The 14894-nt window shown below is 42.6% G+C and overlaps 1 protein-coding gene across 4 annotated transcripts in view; it reads left to right on the top strand.

Moving 5' to 3' along the window:
- Positions 1-14894, top strand: part of kcnip1a (Kv channel interacting protein 1 a) — a 53392-nt gene that overhangs the window by 25403 nt on the left and 13095 nt on the right. The window contains exons 1-2 of one of the 4 annotated variants that reach the window (XM_019884388.1): positions 5350-5450; positions 5544-5650. The exons of 2 other annotated variants lie outside the window; for them this stretch is intronic. In XM_019884388.1, coding sequence (XP_019739947.1) covers positions 5593-5650 — 58 coding nt within the window. In that variant the 5' untranslated portion in view covers positions 5350-5450; positions 5544-5592. Of the gene's footprint in view, positions 1-5345; positions 5651-14894 lie in introns of those variants that run through there. One more of the 4 variants, XM_019884386.1, reaches the window with a different exon arrangement.

Here is a 14894-nt window from a genome sequence, read left to right as displayed (position 1 = left end):
AAGAGACCAACATAAATCAAAGCTTCCTTCACCATTAATATTACCTCTAACACATTATTTATAAGGCCTTGTCTGCAGAAACACAGACTGACATTTACTACATAATTTCTGGACATAATTTCCTTTGTCTTGGCCGCACTGCTTCCAGTCCTTCCAGTATTTTTTTGTTACAATCAAATTTCAGCTTCGAGTGCAGGTGTTGACCACACATACACCGCTGAAATAACTGTTTTTTCTTTTAGCCAATCAGAATGTAGATTCCACGGAGGAAAGCAATCCCGAGAGGCCCTGTGACCATTGAGTTTGTCATTCATCTCATTGGGTCAGCTACTATCGCTTCTGGTTGGTTCAGCTCTATGCGCAGCCAAAGCTTGATTTACGATGGAGGATGATATGAGACCATGGTTGAAAATTCACATCAAGAAAAAAATGGACTTTATGAGGTCATTTTGGCCAACGTTGCTTTACAAAGTGTCTTGTTTCACTCCAGATTTTGAGGGGGGTCCCTTTCAGAGTAGTTATGTAAGAGTGGACAAGTTAACCTTCACAGACAAGCAGGAGCTTCTGCAGTAGCATCGCCGGTGAGTGCAATGTTAGTTATTTATTTAAAGTCTTCATATTAATAAAAAATTATTGTGAAGTACTATATTGTGGTGTAGAGGTTTGGAGTTCTTGAGTTGATGTATTGGAAGATAAAGGTATTTTATATGCTCAAATACGTGACATGCCCTTCAATGCCACACATCGGCCTCTTTCCGATCGATCCGTGTGACTAAGAATGCTTGGAAGGGAGACTATACAGGCAATCGTCATGTGCATCTACAAAGGTGTTTTTCACAATTCACTTCCATTCATTCATTTCGTTGTGTGGTGTCTCCCAGATTGATTAACTGATTATGAAATGAATTTCAATACTTTTGTCTATGGATCCATCCATCCATTTTCCGATCTGCTTTATCCTCATAAGGGTGGCAGGGGGTGCTGGAGCCTATCCCAGCTGTCTTGGGGCAGTATGCAGGGGATACCATGAACCGGTTGCCAGCCACATATTCCAATGCCGTTCATTGCTTGGGGTGTATTTATTCATAATATTCAATCATTTAAACAGCTATAGGCATGTCAGTTTTATGATACTGATTGCACGTGATTGCACAAAATGAAATCCTCTAAAAAGAGCGCAAGCTCACCAGTTGGCTAAGATATAAGTTTGCCTCCTCCTTCCTACTTCATCTCAGTCCCTCCGCCATTCTCTTTTTTTCTGTGTGATGAGAGATCAATAGCAGAGCTACCATTAATTATTCCCTTTTTAATAATATGATGGGTGCAAGAAGCACATTCTAATAAAGACACAGAGACGTGAGGGAGCAGTCATTTGAAGCGGAGCGGATATTGATATTCCTGACACAGACAGATGAGTAAGTGTACTCTATGTGCATGCATTAAAGGGCAACATGGAGAACCCTTAGCTGACATGTTAGCTGGGAGGTAATTCGGAATTTATAAATCCTAGTCAGGGTTTTAAATTATTCATTTTCGGTCTTTCCCACATTCCCTCATTCTGTATGTTTTTTCACTCCAGAAATACACTGTTGACATGTCCCACTTGCTCTTTATTATGACTTCATTCTGGCTCTTTTCATATACATTTCTTTTTCTTGCCGCCTGCATCCCACTCTAATCTCCCCTGGAAGCTTTCCTGGCCTCTTTCCTCCTCCTTTATTCTTCTGCTTCTTCTTCTTTTGCCAAAAAAAAGCTACTTTCCTCAACCTCCATATGTTCCACGTGTCTTTCCACTCTCCTCAATGTCCCATTTTCCCTCTCTTTCCTTAAATCTGCCACTCACACTTACACAGCAACGCCTCTCTCTGCCAACGCATTATTAAAACGGTGATACGTACATGGACACAGGCCTGTCACTGACTGACTATACCGTGACAGAAATGGATTAAGACGTAAGATTGGCTCGCGGATTTCAAATGACAGCAACGCTGTGAGCGAAGATTTATAGGTAGAGATGGCAAAAATAAAAGGTGAGCGGCAATGGCTGGATGCCTGGAGACAAATTCCCAGATAAGGGAATGGAGAGAGAGATGGATGGAAGCTAAGGATGAAGGCAGGAACGGTGACGATGAGTTCGAAATCACTTTGATGGCCTGTAAATTCCTGGAGGGACAATCCTTGTATACAGCAAGAAGAAATCTGTGTCCACATGTGTGTGTGCATGTGTGTGTAAACTGCTTAGATGCAGTCAGGAGAGCGGACGTTATGCTACTGAGAGAGGAGTTATGTGTATGTGTATCCTTTGCCTCAGGCCATTGTTGCTCTCTTTTGGTGTTTTTGTGATTTATAATGAAAGGTAAGATCAACAACTAATGTCTATCGTCATATCCTTCAGAGACGTGACAATATAATTCTTATTGTTTACTTTTTTGTGGGCGGTGTGCACAGCAGACATCATGAAAGCGGCGTGGAAGACATACGGGAAGAGGTGGGGTTTTAGTGAACCAGGCGTCTCTCTTTCCTTTGGGTTTGAAAAATAGCCACCAAAGTAACTCATATTTCATAGGAAATTGGCTCTTCATTGCGCCGAAGGTAATAGATAATCAAATATGTGCCTATAGTTAACTGTGAAGAGCTTAAAAATAGCATAAGGCCTCTTTACGTTAACTTGTGTAGTTCACTGAGCAACAACATATTCTCAAGCATTTTTCCAATGTCTAGCAATCTTTGAAACACCCTAAGGTCGGAAAGTAGGGTCGAAAAAAAACAAGTACACTTACCAATGAGTTCATACCTGGAAATATTTTGGAATGTGTTTGTAACTGGATTGGTCTTGTTGTTGATACTGATGTAAATATATCGGGACTGTGGTTGACTGGTTAGCATTTCCGGTTAGCACTGGTTAGCACTCACAGTGCACAGGTGTGGGGTTCCTGTGTGGAATTTGCATCTTCTCCCCGTGCGTGCGTGGGTTTTCTCTGGGTCCTACGATTTTTTTCCCACATACTAAAAACAAGCATAGTAGGTTAAGTGAACACTCTAAATTGTGCCTAGGTGTGATTGTGAGCATCAATGTTTTTTTGTCTGTGTGTGCTGACAATCAGTTTACCACACCTACTGCCCGAAGATAGCTGGGATAGGCTCCAGCATGCCCTGTGAGATTAAGCGGATTAGAAAATGGATAGATAGAAAATTGTGTAGCCTACTTGGCTGTTCTGGCTTTTTGCTCGAATACTGTATACCTCTGTTTATATAGAAAGAGAGAGAGAAAGAGAGAGAGAGAGAGAGAGAGAGAGAGAGAGAGAGAGAGAGAGAGAGAGAGAGAGAGAGAGAGAGAGAGAGATTGCAACTGTACCTAATATTGTGGCTTGCGAGTGTAGATTTCACTCCTCATAAAACATAAGCTTTCCAAGCAAAACTTATAACATTCATGCTTTGTTTATTGTTTTTACAAACAGGATAGATGCCAAATTCCAACTCAGAGATTTTTGTTTCTTTTTTATGGAAAGGTGGCTTGCCAATAAAAGCACACTTTTTTTCTCTCAAATTTTACCTTTAAACTGTCAAAACTCAGATTTTGCTTACTGAAGCTCCTGAAAGTCTATGAAATGGTATATTAGGTTGCAGAGTGTTGAGGGAAGTGTCAACATGTTTGCATCCTGCGGTTGATTTGCAGCAGATGATTCCTATTTGCTACCTGCTGTAAATTGGGTCATGTCTGCAGGCTGTTGATGTGGAAAATGCCAGCCAGTCGTTTTTGACATTGGCAGATTGTGCACACCTCAGCTAATGTAGAGGACACACAGAAAATCAAACCGTGCATGCGTTTTTCTCATCTCAAAACACATTTTCATTCTCTGGCTATTGACTCAGCATGACACTCCGCATTGTTTTCATGTTTTATTTTTTTAACTGTTTTGTATGTCTGATTTTTCGGATTTTTACTCACTGCACAACACTTTGTATGCAGCGATGGCTTTTTAAGTGGCACTTATCCTAAAGTACCAGCTCAACAATAGGACTTAACAAGACTGTAGAAGCGAATAGAAGAGGTAGTACTGTTATGGTTAGATTGGTGGGTGAGGTTCTGGCTGAGTGTTAGAAAACTGACGATGAGGTGAAGGAAGGGTCCAGTGGATCAGTGGGGAATCAAGTGGAGGAAATACAAGGCTGGGCAGGGAGGCACTGGGAGGATGACAAACAAAAAGGTTTGGCACCCAAAAAGCTCAAAATTGCAAATGTATGCACCAGCAATATATTGGCACTGGCTAACTTCTGTTTCTATTTGTATGAGACGTTTGGGACGTCAAGAACATTGCCTGTACAGTCAATATTGTCCGCCCATCCATTTCAACTTCGCGTATCCCGAAGAGGGTCATGGAAATTGCTGGAGCCTAACCCACCTGACTTCGAGTGAATGGCAGACGAACCCCTGAACTGGTTGCCACACACAGGGTGAACAACCGTAGACACCCACATTCACACCGCCACGCTGCCTGCACACAAGACAGAAAGGTGTTTTTAAAGCTGCTGTACAGCGTCTGTTTTCTACTTCTTGTGTTGGAGTGGTTCACCCTCCCTCCACCCGATTTGTCTTCCTCAACGTAGGACCTTGTTTGTATTGATTTGGTTGTAAATGAGTCGCGCTTTCATCCATGCAGACAGGAGCAGACCCCCTTTACTCACTTACGCTTTTATCTGATGCTTGTCTTCGTCCCTCTATTACTACTACCCCATTAAATATTTCACTCCTTCTCAATCCCTCGCCTCTTTTAATCTCTCTTTCCTCGGCTCTAAGCACCCGTCTTTATGCTCTCCTACTGGCTGACAATCCTTTCTTCCTACCATGACAGCTAATCTTGCAAACTCTTGGTCCATTTCTTTTTTCCATTCTGGCTGCACGATGGATGGAGTGAAGGGACATGATGATGGATGAACTTGGCTTTTCCTCGAAGAAATGGTGTTGTTGGGACCAAACAGGAAGTGATGCATGGTGCTGTTCCTACTTTTTGTCACCAGCATACACTGCATAATTTATTTGCACTTTCAAATCATTATTCAAGTCTTACTCATCTGCATATCTGCCACGTTAGAGTGTGAAACACAACTTTTTTCGCTCCCGGTGATTCATGGAGTTTGTCTTTGAAGAATTAAATACACTGCAATTAAATAATTCAGTGAATAAAAATCTTTCTGAATCGTCAATGCTGTTCTCTGGCTTGTTGCAATGGTCCGTGGAGAGGAAAGAGGGAAGAGACCCCCAAATAGGGGTGCAGAAGAGTGAGAATGAGGGGAGCAAAAGTGGCGAGAGAGAAAAAAAGAGGAGGAGCACGGGGAGATGGAGTGAGAAAGCATGATGAGAAGGAGGGGTATACGTGTTGGAAAGGCGGTTTGGACTGAGAGCAACCAACAAGAGAGAGGTACTGTCGGAAGAAAGAGAAAAAGGGGAGGTAGGATGAGAGGGTGAGTGAGCGTGTGTGTTTTGATTGTGTACGAGTGTGTGTGCGCACTAGTCGTCTAAACACGTGACGAAACACATCCAGACCTCGGCATCCGGACAGACGCACTTGTTTCCACGGCGACATTGCAAACATGGGGGCTGTGGTGGGCACGCTGACCATGCAGACCAAGACGAGGAGGCCATCCAGGGGTGAGGGACCACAGACACTCATACACAAACACACTCAAGCACGCGGGCATGCACTCGTACACACATACGTGCACACATAGCCATTCATTCCCTTGCATGCATTTGCAAAAGGCAGTAAAACTTGTAGAAATGTGCACTTTTTGGAGTGCATGCATCTTCAATTCGTTTTTTTGGAGACCATCGTGTATTTTAATTGCAGACATGCAAGTTTATACATGTCATGCACTCACTCACAACCAAAACTCTCACATACACATTAATGCACTCGCTCATAAGAAGGCAAGCATCATCTAGCGAAGACAATTCAACTTTTACTAATGCGGTTTTTAACTGCCTACACACTGCTTTGGATGGCTACAACAAACATGTGCGCACATTTGTTTCGATTAACAACTACAGACGATTCAATTATTGGTTTGTTGGTGTTGGAATAGGAGTGTGTGCTCTTTTGTGTTTTTGTGTGTGTGTGTGTGTGTGTGTGTGTGTGTGTGTGTGTGTGTGTGTGTGTGTGTGTGTGTGTGTGTGTGTTAGAGAGAGTGAGAGAGACAGAGAGAGCGAGAGACAGATGTATAGCCAGAATATACCAACAGGTTTTTCAAATGAAAAATAGTCCATTTCATCATGCCATAAAGTTTTACAAGTGTGTGTGTGTGTGTGTGTGTGTGTGTGTGTGTGTGTGTGTGCGTGCAGTGAGTGCGCGCGCGCTCCTTAGTGCGTTAAGCTTCAGCAGAGGCATTTGTGTCACTCAGTCCGTCTGGTGGCTGCATGTGTGCGCCGGCGGCGGCGCTGGTAAACACGCGCACGTCGAAGGTATTTGTCACTCTGCTCACACACCACGTTTCCGTCTTGCAGTTACCTTGGAAGCACGGTCGCCATGGCAACAAAAGATGTCAGTTTTGGTGCGGTGGGAGGGCTCGGGTCGAGGACTCTTAATGGGGGGGTATTCCTATACGTGCTGATGACGTGAGGCTGGAATGTATTTAAGACCTGTTGCCTGGAGGGAATGTATTGCGCCTTATGAAATCCGGTGAAGCTCTTTCATTTATAAAAAGAAGAAGAATTCAAAAGTGCTTCATGAAGCACACTGAGCAAAAAAAATATACTGTCCATCAATTGCATTCAATTGTTTAACGTTATAAGTCGGGACAGGCTATGAGCAACACCCCCCCCCCCCTCCTTGCAAATTAGCACATGCAGGACATTTTCCAACTGAATGCATATCTGGCTGCTTCCGTGTTTGGAATATTCTCACTCCTACTCTCGCAAACACCTTTTCCAAGGATGTTAACAAAGGCAAAACATAAATGTGTTGCTGTTTGATATAAGGTGGCAGTAAGGTGCAAACATATTGTGGAAACATCTGACTCTCCTTTCGATGTGATAACAAGCATTTTAACCTGTGAAAGAAATACTCTATATGGACAATAGATTGGGTCATTACTCACAAGAAGCGAAAATGGAAGACAAATGGATTTGGTCCTCCCTCAATGGCTTCCACACCTCTGGGAAGACTTTTACAAAATGCTGGAGCACGTCTGTGGAGCATTGTGTCCATTTATACATATGTGGGTTCCTTCCCCAAACTGTTGTTACAAAGTTGGAAGCTTGGATGCACAGAATTGTCCAGAAATTGAGAAAATCACAATTCACTACCGACAGCCTTTGTAGACGAGTGGTTAGCGCGTCGACCTCACAGTGCTGAGGTGCAGGGTTCCATTCAACCCCCGGCATCCCTGTGTGGAGTTTGCATGTTCTCCCCGTCTGCATGGGTTTTCTCCAGGTACTCCGGTTTCCTCCCAGATTCCAAAAACATGCTTGGTACGGTGATTGAAAGTTCTAGATCGCCCCAGGGTGTGATTGTGACTGCGGATGGTTTTTCGTCTATGTGTGCCCTGCGATTGGCTCGCCACCAGTTCAGGGTGTCCCCCGCCTACTGCCCGAAGACAGCTCGGATAGGCTCCAGCACGCCCCGCGACCCTTGTGAGGATAAACGTATCAGAAAAGGGATGAAGGATGGATGGATAACAGAGAAAAGATAAGCTGTGAACATTCATTCATTCATTCATTTTCCGAACCCCTTTATCCTCACTAGGGTGGCGGGGGGGTGCTGGAGCCTATCCGAGCTGTCTTCGGGCAGTAGGCGGGGGACACCCTGAACCAGTTGCCAGCCAATCACAGGGCACACAGAATCGAACAACCGTTCGCGCTCACACTCACATCTAGGGACAATTTAGAGTGTTCAATCAGCCCGCCATGCATGTTTTTGAAATGTGGGAGGAAACCGGAGGACCCGGAGAAAACCCACACAAGCACGGGGGAGAACACGCAAACTCCACACAGGAAGGCCGGAGCTGGAATTTAACCCGGTACCTCTGCACTGTGAAGTCGACGTGCTAACCACTCGACTACCGGGCCGCCAAGCTGTGAACAGTGTAAGAAAATATATGCTGGATCTGGGTACTTTACCACTGCGCAATCACAATTACACTGTAGCGTAAGGTCGATTATTTGACATTTTGGCATTTACAAAATACTCTTTGAGAAAATCAGCAGGTGTTCAGTCGGCCCAGTAAACTAGCAGCAGTGTCTCAAATTTGTGAAAATATTATACAAACATGTAGACTGGGTACAATCACCTGCAAAACATGTATGTCTATTTTCAAACACAAGAAAAGTGGTATGAACGCCTTTTTCAAAATGCACCCGCTATTGCTTGTTCCCAACACTCTAAATCTTTACGTCAGCCCTCAGCAAAATTCACCAAACATGTAGCATTAAAGAATAGACAATAATTTGTACCGTCTGCTTGGACAATGAATCTAATACAAGCGGTGTTCAATCAATAACCTCTTTATGTGAAAATGAAAGATTGCATTTATCCTGCAGACACATGGAAATATCCTTCTCTTCCTTCCAGTTGCCGCACCTACGACTCCACCCATCACAAATCACACCCAGAAAAAAACTGAAACAAATCAAGCAACACATGCAGGTTTGCTCCAATACATATTTGCAAAGCATTCCCCTTTTTATTCCGTGGCAAGTGGTGATCTTGAAATGATAAACTTGTGTTCCAACTATCTGCAAGGCTATGAATATACCGGTAATTGGATGAGCAAGTGTTTGAATGTGATCAAATGAATAAATTCAGGGGTGGGGCCAATGAAATTGAAGATGTCACTGAAAGTTAGTGGCCAAGCTTGTCTTTGGAGGTCAAAGTGCACGCAGTCAGTTGACAAATGAAAAAAAGTATCACTGACACCCTTGGTTTTTTTCACATTGACTCCACTATCCTCACCTTAGTCAAAGCATTCTTTTGCAACAATGAAAAGCTACATCTTTTCAAGATGTGGCCTGAGCAGCAGCACACGCAACATATATGCTGTGTGGGCGGGACCACGGAACGTGATGCGGTGCGGCAAGAGGGCGTTTTCTGCGATGGAGATACACCTTGAATTAGAAAATGTTCTGTTCAAGAGTGACGTCGTGGTGACGTCTGAAAGCGCTTAAAATAAGAGAGAAGCTGGCGGAGTGATTTCTGATGCGTGCTATATTGACTAACTTTTAAAGTAAATGGCACGATTAAATTCCCAGTTCCCGCTGAGCCATTACTGTAGTAGGGGATGTACCCACTCCTTTTTTTTTTGTCCTGCTCCTGTTCTCCTCCTCCTCTTCCTCCTTAAAATTAGTTAAGCCAGGACTTTCTTTTGAAACAACGACATACATCTTGCCGAAGTATGGTCTACTTCTCATCTAAACCAGTGGGAAAAGCCTCTCTGTTTACCTCCTGGTGCTAGATCAGCACTTCCACATATGGGCAAGGCTGAACCAGGGTGCTGTTGTTGCCCTGTGGACCTTTCGCAATGAGCAAATGTTATGTGAAAAGGTCTTACTCGTGATTTTGTAGTAGGTAAAATGGTAAATGCACTACAGAGATGGATAATCAGTGCTCCATCATATGTGGAGAAAAATACCACTTCTACTCCGTTATTATTTTATTTCAGCATAGATTCAAAAATGAATCATGCCCAGAATAAATCGATGGATCAATCTCAGCCCCACTTTGAAGACATCACATCGTTGCATCTCTCCTAATACTCTTATAGGGGGCATGTTAACAAAAGTGCGCAAACTCCCCATATAAACACCAATGTCTATCAAGAGATGCCGTCAAGCGTGATTGAAAACCATTTCAAATATTTTTTTTAGTGGGGCGCATTGCTTCCCTATGTGGCCGCGGATCGCGCACAAGGAACTGCCACTGTTTGTGCAGGTCTTTGGACTGATTGTACTTTACATCACCTATTTATTCATTTACCTTCGTATTTGTTCATGTCTTTAAATTAATATTTTACAATACAGTGTTATTTTTCTTAATTTAAAACAAATGAAGCAAAAATGTTTTTTGTAATGCAATAAAGGCATTTTAATACAACCACTGCATTGTGTAACACCGTTTCCCAGATTGTGGGTCTGTGGTGGTGCATGCTGTCTGGAGATAACTTGTTATCCGGCTTTACAACAAACAGAACACAGTTGTAATATTGTGAGATTAGATTCTTCCATGATGGATCCTCTGCTGGAGGATCATTGTGCTCTGAACTATGTGTCATCATCCTTTTTGTGACTTGTTGTTCCTGCTTGTCTGACAAACCAATTTTCTTCTCTACCTATTTCTTGTCTGCCATCTGTCTGAGGAGCCTTGCGACATTTCACGTCTCCTTGGTGATTCTTTTTCCATTTCTCTTTGTCCTCTCCCCGCAGTGGTGCTCATCTTCCTTTCTTCTGTCACACTTCCCTTTATTTTACTCTGTTTCCTTTGCGACCTTTCAACGCTGCACTGTCCTCACACACTGTGTCCACTTCACTCCACTCTATCTATTCTTTCACAGCCCATTTCATCTCCTCTTCAACTTTCCTATCTTATGACAACCTCACAATCTGCCATCATTACCTTCATACCTCTCTATCGACTCCTCATGTTAGGCCTCCATTCTTTCTCTTATTTGCTCCCTTTCTTCATCACCCACGCTCCCATTAGCTGCTCTGAGTGCTTATTAAGTCATCACGTCATTTCCCTCCCATTGGCATCCACACTGTAAAAAATGCTGGCTTGTTTTTTTCACGGTCCCAAAGAAGCTAGACTGACGTGACTAAAATGGAGATGGACTTATTTACAAGTAACAGGTTATGAAGTGCGTCATTTTTTAGCAGGATCAAAATTCAGCAATCATAGTATCTCAATGCCAATTTTAGTTTTAATAAGGCTGCATTTTCAAATTGTTCCCCAGCAATATTCAACTCATATTTTGAGTTAAATTGATCAACCTCTCCTGCTGGATCGTAAAAACGATTGTTGGGATGGTGCTCCAGCAATCGAAGCGCTGGGTTAAAAATAAACCAATTTATGTTGTTTTGGACCTACAGTAACTGTTTTTAGTGTGCAACAACTGTTGCGTATATGTTCCTTTGTGAAATTGCATCCATCCAAGTGCATTTTTATGAATGAAAGTTAATATAGGCCCTTACAGACATGAATCACACTCATGGTATTGATTATTGCTAGAGTGATTTGGTATCAGGAAGGGTTGCCCAAGTCCACTCCTCAACTGCCTCTACCCAGTCTCTTTTACTGTCTATCCCTCCCTTTTCCAATGCACCTAATTCAAATGATCAGCTCATCAGCAAGCTCTGACAAGCCTGATAATGATCCTGATCATTTGAATCGGGTGTACTGGAAGAGGGAGGCATATAAAACAGGCCGGATTGGGGATCTCGAGGACTGCATTTTGAGAATGCATCGATAGATAGATTGATAGATGGATGGCTGGGTGGATGAATGGATAGATATATATGATTCATATCTGAGTGAATGAGGGATATTGTTGTTACCTGTGTAACTTCAGGAATACAATGAGAGGAATGAACCTCTCAGTAGTCATACTTTAAACAATAAAAAGGTGTTTTTCGTGACTCGGTCCACATGAAGACCCAAACAAATACAAACATTTACATTGTGCATTGGGGTACATTGGTTATGTTTTTGTTTCGGTTCCATTTGGTTTTGTTCCCTCATGTGCCCTTTTTTGTCTCCACCAGCTGTTCTCATCATTTGGGTCCCTTGTGTTTAACCAATCAGCTCCCTCAACCCTTGGTGTCTTGTCCACGTGTTTCTCGTTGTCTCGTCACTCTGCTTGGTATTTAGTTCCCTGGAGTTGCTTCAGTTTTCTCAGTCTTTGCTCGATCATTGTGTGGGTGTGCGTGCTCCTGTCATGTTTTGGTTCTGTTATAGGTTGGTTTTTTTTTTTGCTACTTTGGCTTCCCGTGGTTTTCAGGGCATTGTATACTTCAGTTAGTTTTTCCAGTGTACTTCTGCAAGTGTTTTTGTTTCATTGTTTTGCTCAGTCCACCCTGCTCCTCCTGCTTTTTGGGGTCCCCTATCTACCATCATGCAAAACCTGACAACATTAGTCTTGTATCTTGAGGGACAGAGCTACCTGTGACCTTTGGTTTATCCTCCTGACTACCAGGAAAAAAAAATGTTGTCCAATCACATTTATTTTGACATTCCCCAATCTATGTGAAGTAATTGGACTCCTCCAAAAGAATTTTTTGAAATCCCACTACATTTTTTAAACAGGCTCAAATACACTTAAAACAACTCAAACAACACTTTAACGTGTTCATAAGAGTCTTATAATTAAAATGCCAACAGCATTTCAAGACAAAATGTGGTCGATAAAAGGTATTACCTTTCCTCTTCCCATAAAAAGTGCTTGCACTGAGGGAAGCCATTTTCTTACTTTTTCTAACCCCTACAAATTTGGTATCATTGGAAAGCACTGAATGTCCTCTTTAGAGTAACAAAAGGAGTTAATGCGATTGGAGGCACTGGGTGGGAGATATTTAGGTTCACAAATGTCCTCTACAGAGGACAAATTTGAACTACTGGTAGTCAGGAGGTTAACTCAGCCTGATGTGTTACAGAGGGAATTTCCTCACCTCACCTGTGACACTCACCAGAGTAATAAAGGGGGGGCTTTCCCTGTCATTCGCCTCTGAAATGAGAAGTTGCTCCTCCTGCTGTCAGACTTTTTTTTTTTTTTTTAAGTCAAGGTCAATGACAGTCCACAAGTGCTTTGTACTCTGCCTGAGCCAAGCTAGGCTTCCCTTTCCAGCATCACTTGGTGTTTTGCCAAATCCATCTTGGAAGCAATTTTGAAAATTTTCTGCCGTCAAGTGTTGGTTCAACAATTACTACAATAGTTGCCACACTTTCAGCCCTCTGATGCCTGTGTGCAAAAGTCTCTGAACAGGGCTTGCTTACGTCAGCCTTTGTTGAAATGCCATGAAAATCCCTCAGGATGTCATCTGGAACGGACAGCTCAGTTCTGGCCTTCTGTGTTTAGCTCATTTTGCATGATTTTCCCCACGAATGTGTTGGTTTTCTCCATATACGTTGGTTTCCTCCCACTTTCCGAAGCATACATGGTAGCTTCATTCAAGATCCTTAATTGTTCATTACGTGTGACTGTGAATTCTAGTTTGTCTATATGTGACCTGTGAATGGATGTACCCCACCTGGTGCCCGAGCCAGCTGGGATAGACGAAACTGATCTGAAACACCATCAAACTTTCATTTTACTTGAACCAACTTTGTGCAGAAGGAGTTTTTATGCACTGATATACAGGTTATGTGGCGCTAAGATTTACGCTGCTAAGATCACCCAGAGACTTGATTTGGATGAATTAATTTAATCCGAGTTTCATCATCAGAGCTGTAAGTAAACAAGTATGGCCAAGTGTGTTGTTGCTCAGTGTTAAGTGCACGGGGTTTAGGCCAGCAGCCATGCAATTCTTCACCTCAGATTGTCCCCCCCTTTTTTTTTTTTTTTTTTAACTTTTCAGAGTACCCACATAAGTCATGCCAGTCTATAAGAAGGTCATTCAGAGTCATGCTGAGGGCAATGTGCAGCTTCATGTGAGTGTAGTCGGGGGGCCTCATTTTGACCTGCCCCTCATTAATCGCATGTGACAGTGACCTTCATCATTACTGGCTCCCAAGTAAGAGCCATCTGAGATCGAGGTGCAGTTTTACCTTGTTTTACAAATGACCCTGTGAAAAAAAACAGCTAAAATTATTGAAACGCTTCTTTGTGTGTATATATGTCTGGATTACACTTCTCCCTGGTGGCCAAGACGTGCACACCAGAAGGAGCACAATGTAGGGCTGGGAGGTATCAACGTCATTTCAATTAATTTCAACAGGGAAATATGATTTGAGATATGAATGTTTTGAGTTTTGAACATGGTCACAGAACGAATTACACTTGTAAGTCAAAGTGGCACTTGTAGTTTATGGGAAAAAAATGGAATGGATACTGGCTCAACAATGGGTTGGATGCACATTATGACAGCCCTGCAAAGCCTTGGTGGGGATTAAAACACAATTAGAAACCTTCCTGGTAGATTTATTATTTCTACATCTTCTTTTGTAAAATGGCGCCCACTGTGTCCTGCAATTATACAGTGGAACTGTACAGTGTACTAAACATTGAGAGGGTCTACTCTCCAGCCTTTGGAAATAGAAAATTTGAAGTCACTTGGCAATCAGTGAAAATTATCTGCTTGGAGGCATTGTAGCTGTCTTTCTCTTATCGCTGTTTTAAGCAGTGTTGTCAGCATCTGCCATTTTAGTCACATGGACATATTGCAATTATCAAGCCATGATGTACATTGTTACCAGGCCTTGGCCTTAAATATGGATTTAATTAGACCTGAAAGTACATATGATTTTATCCGCATGGGTGCTTTATTTGATGTTTTTATAACCCTTGAAATAATGTATTTGATCACCTTTGAGAATGTGTGACCGCATGCAAGTGGCTGTCTCTCCTAGAGAGTACAGTATATGTGAATGGCTTGCAGTAAATTAGGCTCATGCAACAGTGAAACTGTAAACAATGAAACTGTGGATGAGATCCTAAAATCACGTTGTAAAACGTTATTGTGCTTGCAGCTCTTGCATGCTGTAATTAGGGCTGTGGCAGCTGAAGTCTATTTTTAAGATATGCTTCTAATTTCTTTGAGAGCCACATCCACCCTTATAAATGAGCGCAAACCTTCTCCATCCCTGCTTGTGCTGCAGATTAGGCTAATTCCCTTCATGTAAATGTCATAAGAAGTAAGTGGGCAGTAAGGGAAGAAAATGAAGAGCATAGTCGAGATTTGTGAGCTTTGTAGG

This window comes from Hippocampus comes, unplaced genomic scaffold, assembly GCF_001891065.2.
Source record: "Hippocampus comes isolate QL1 unplaced genomic scaffold, H_comes_QL1_v1.1 scaffold156, whole genome shotgun sequence".
NCBI lineage: Eukaryota > Metazoa > Chordata > Actinopteri > Syngnathiformes > Syngnathidae > Hippocampus > Hippocampus comes.
This window is presented reverse-complemented; position numbering and strand designations above follow the sequence as displayed.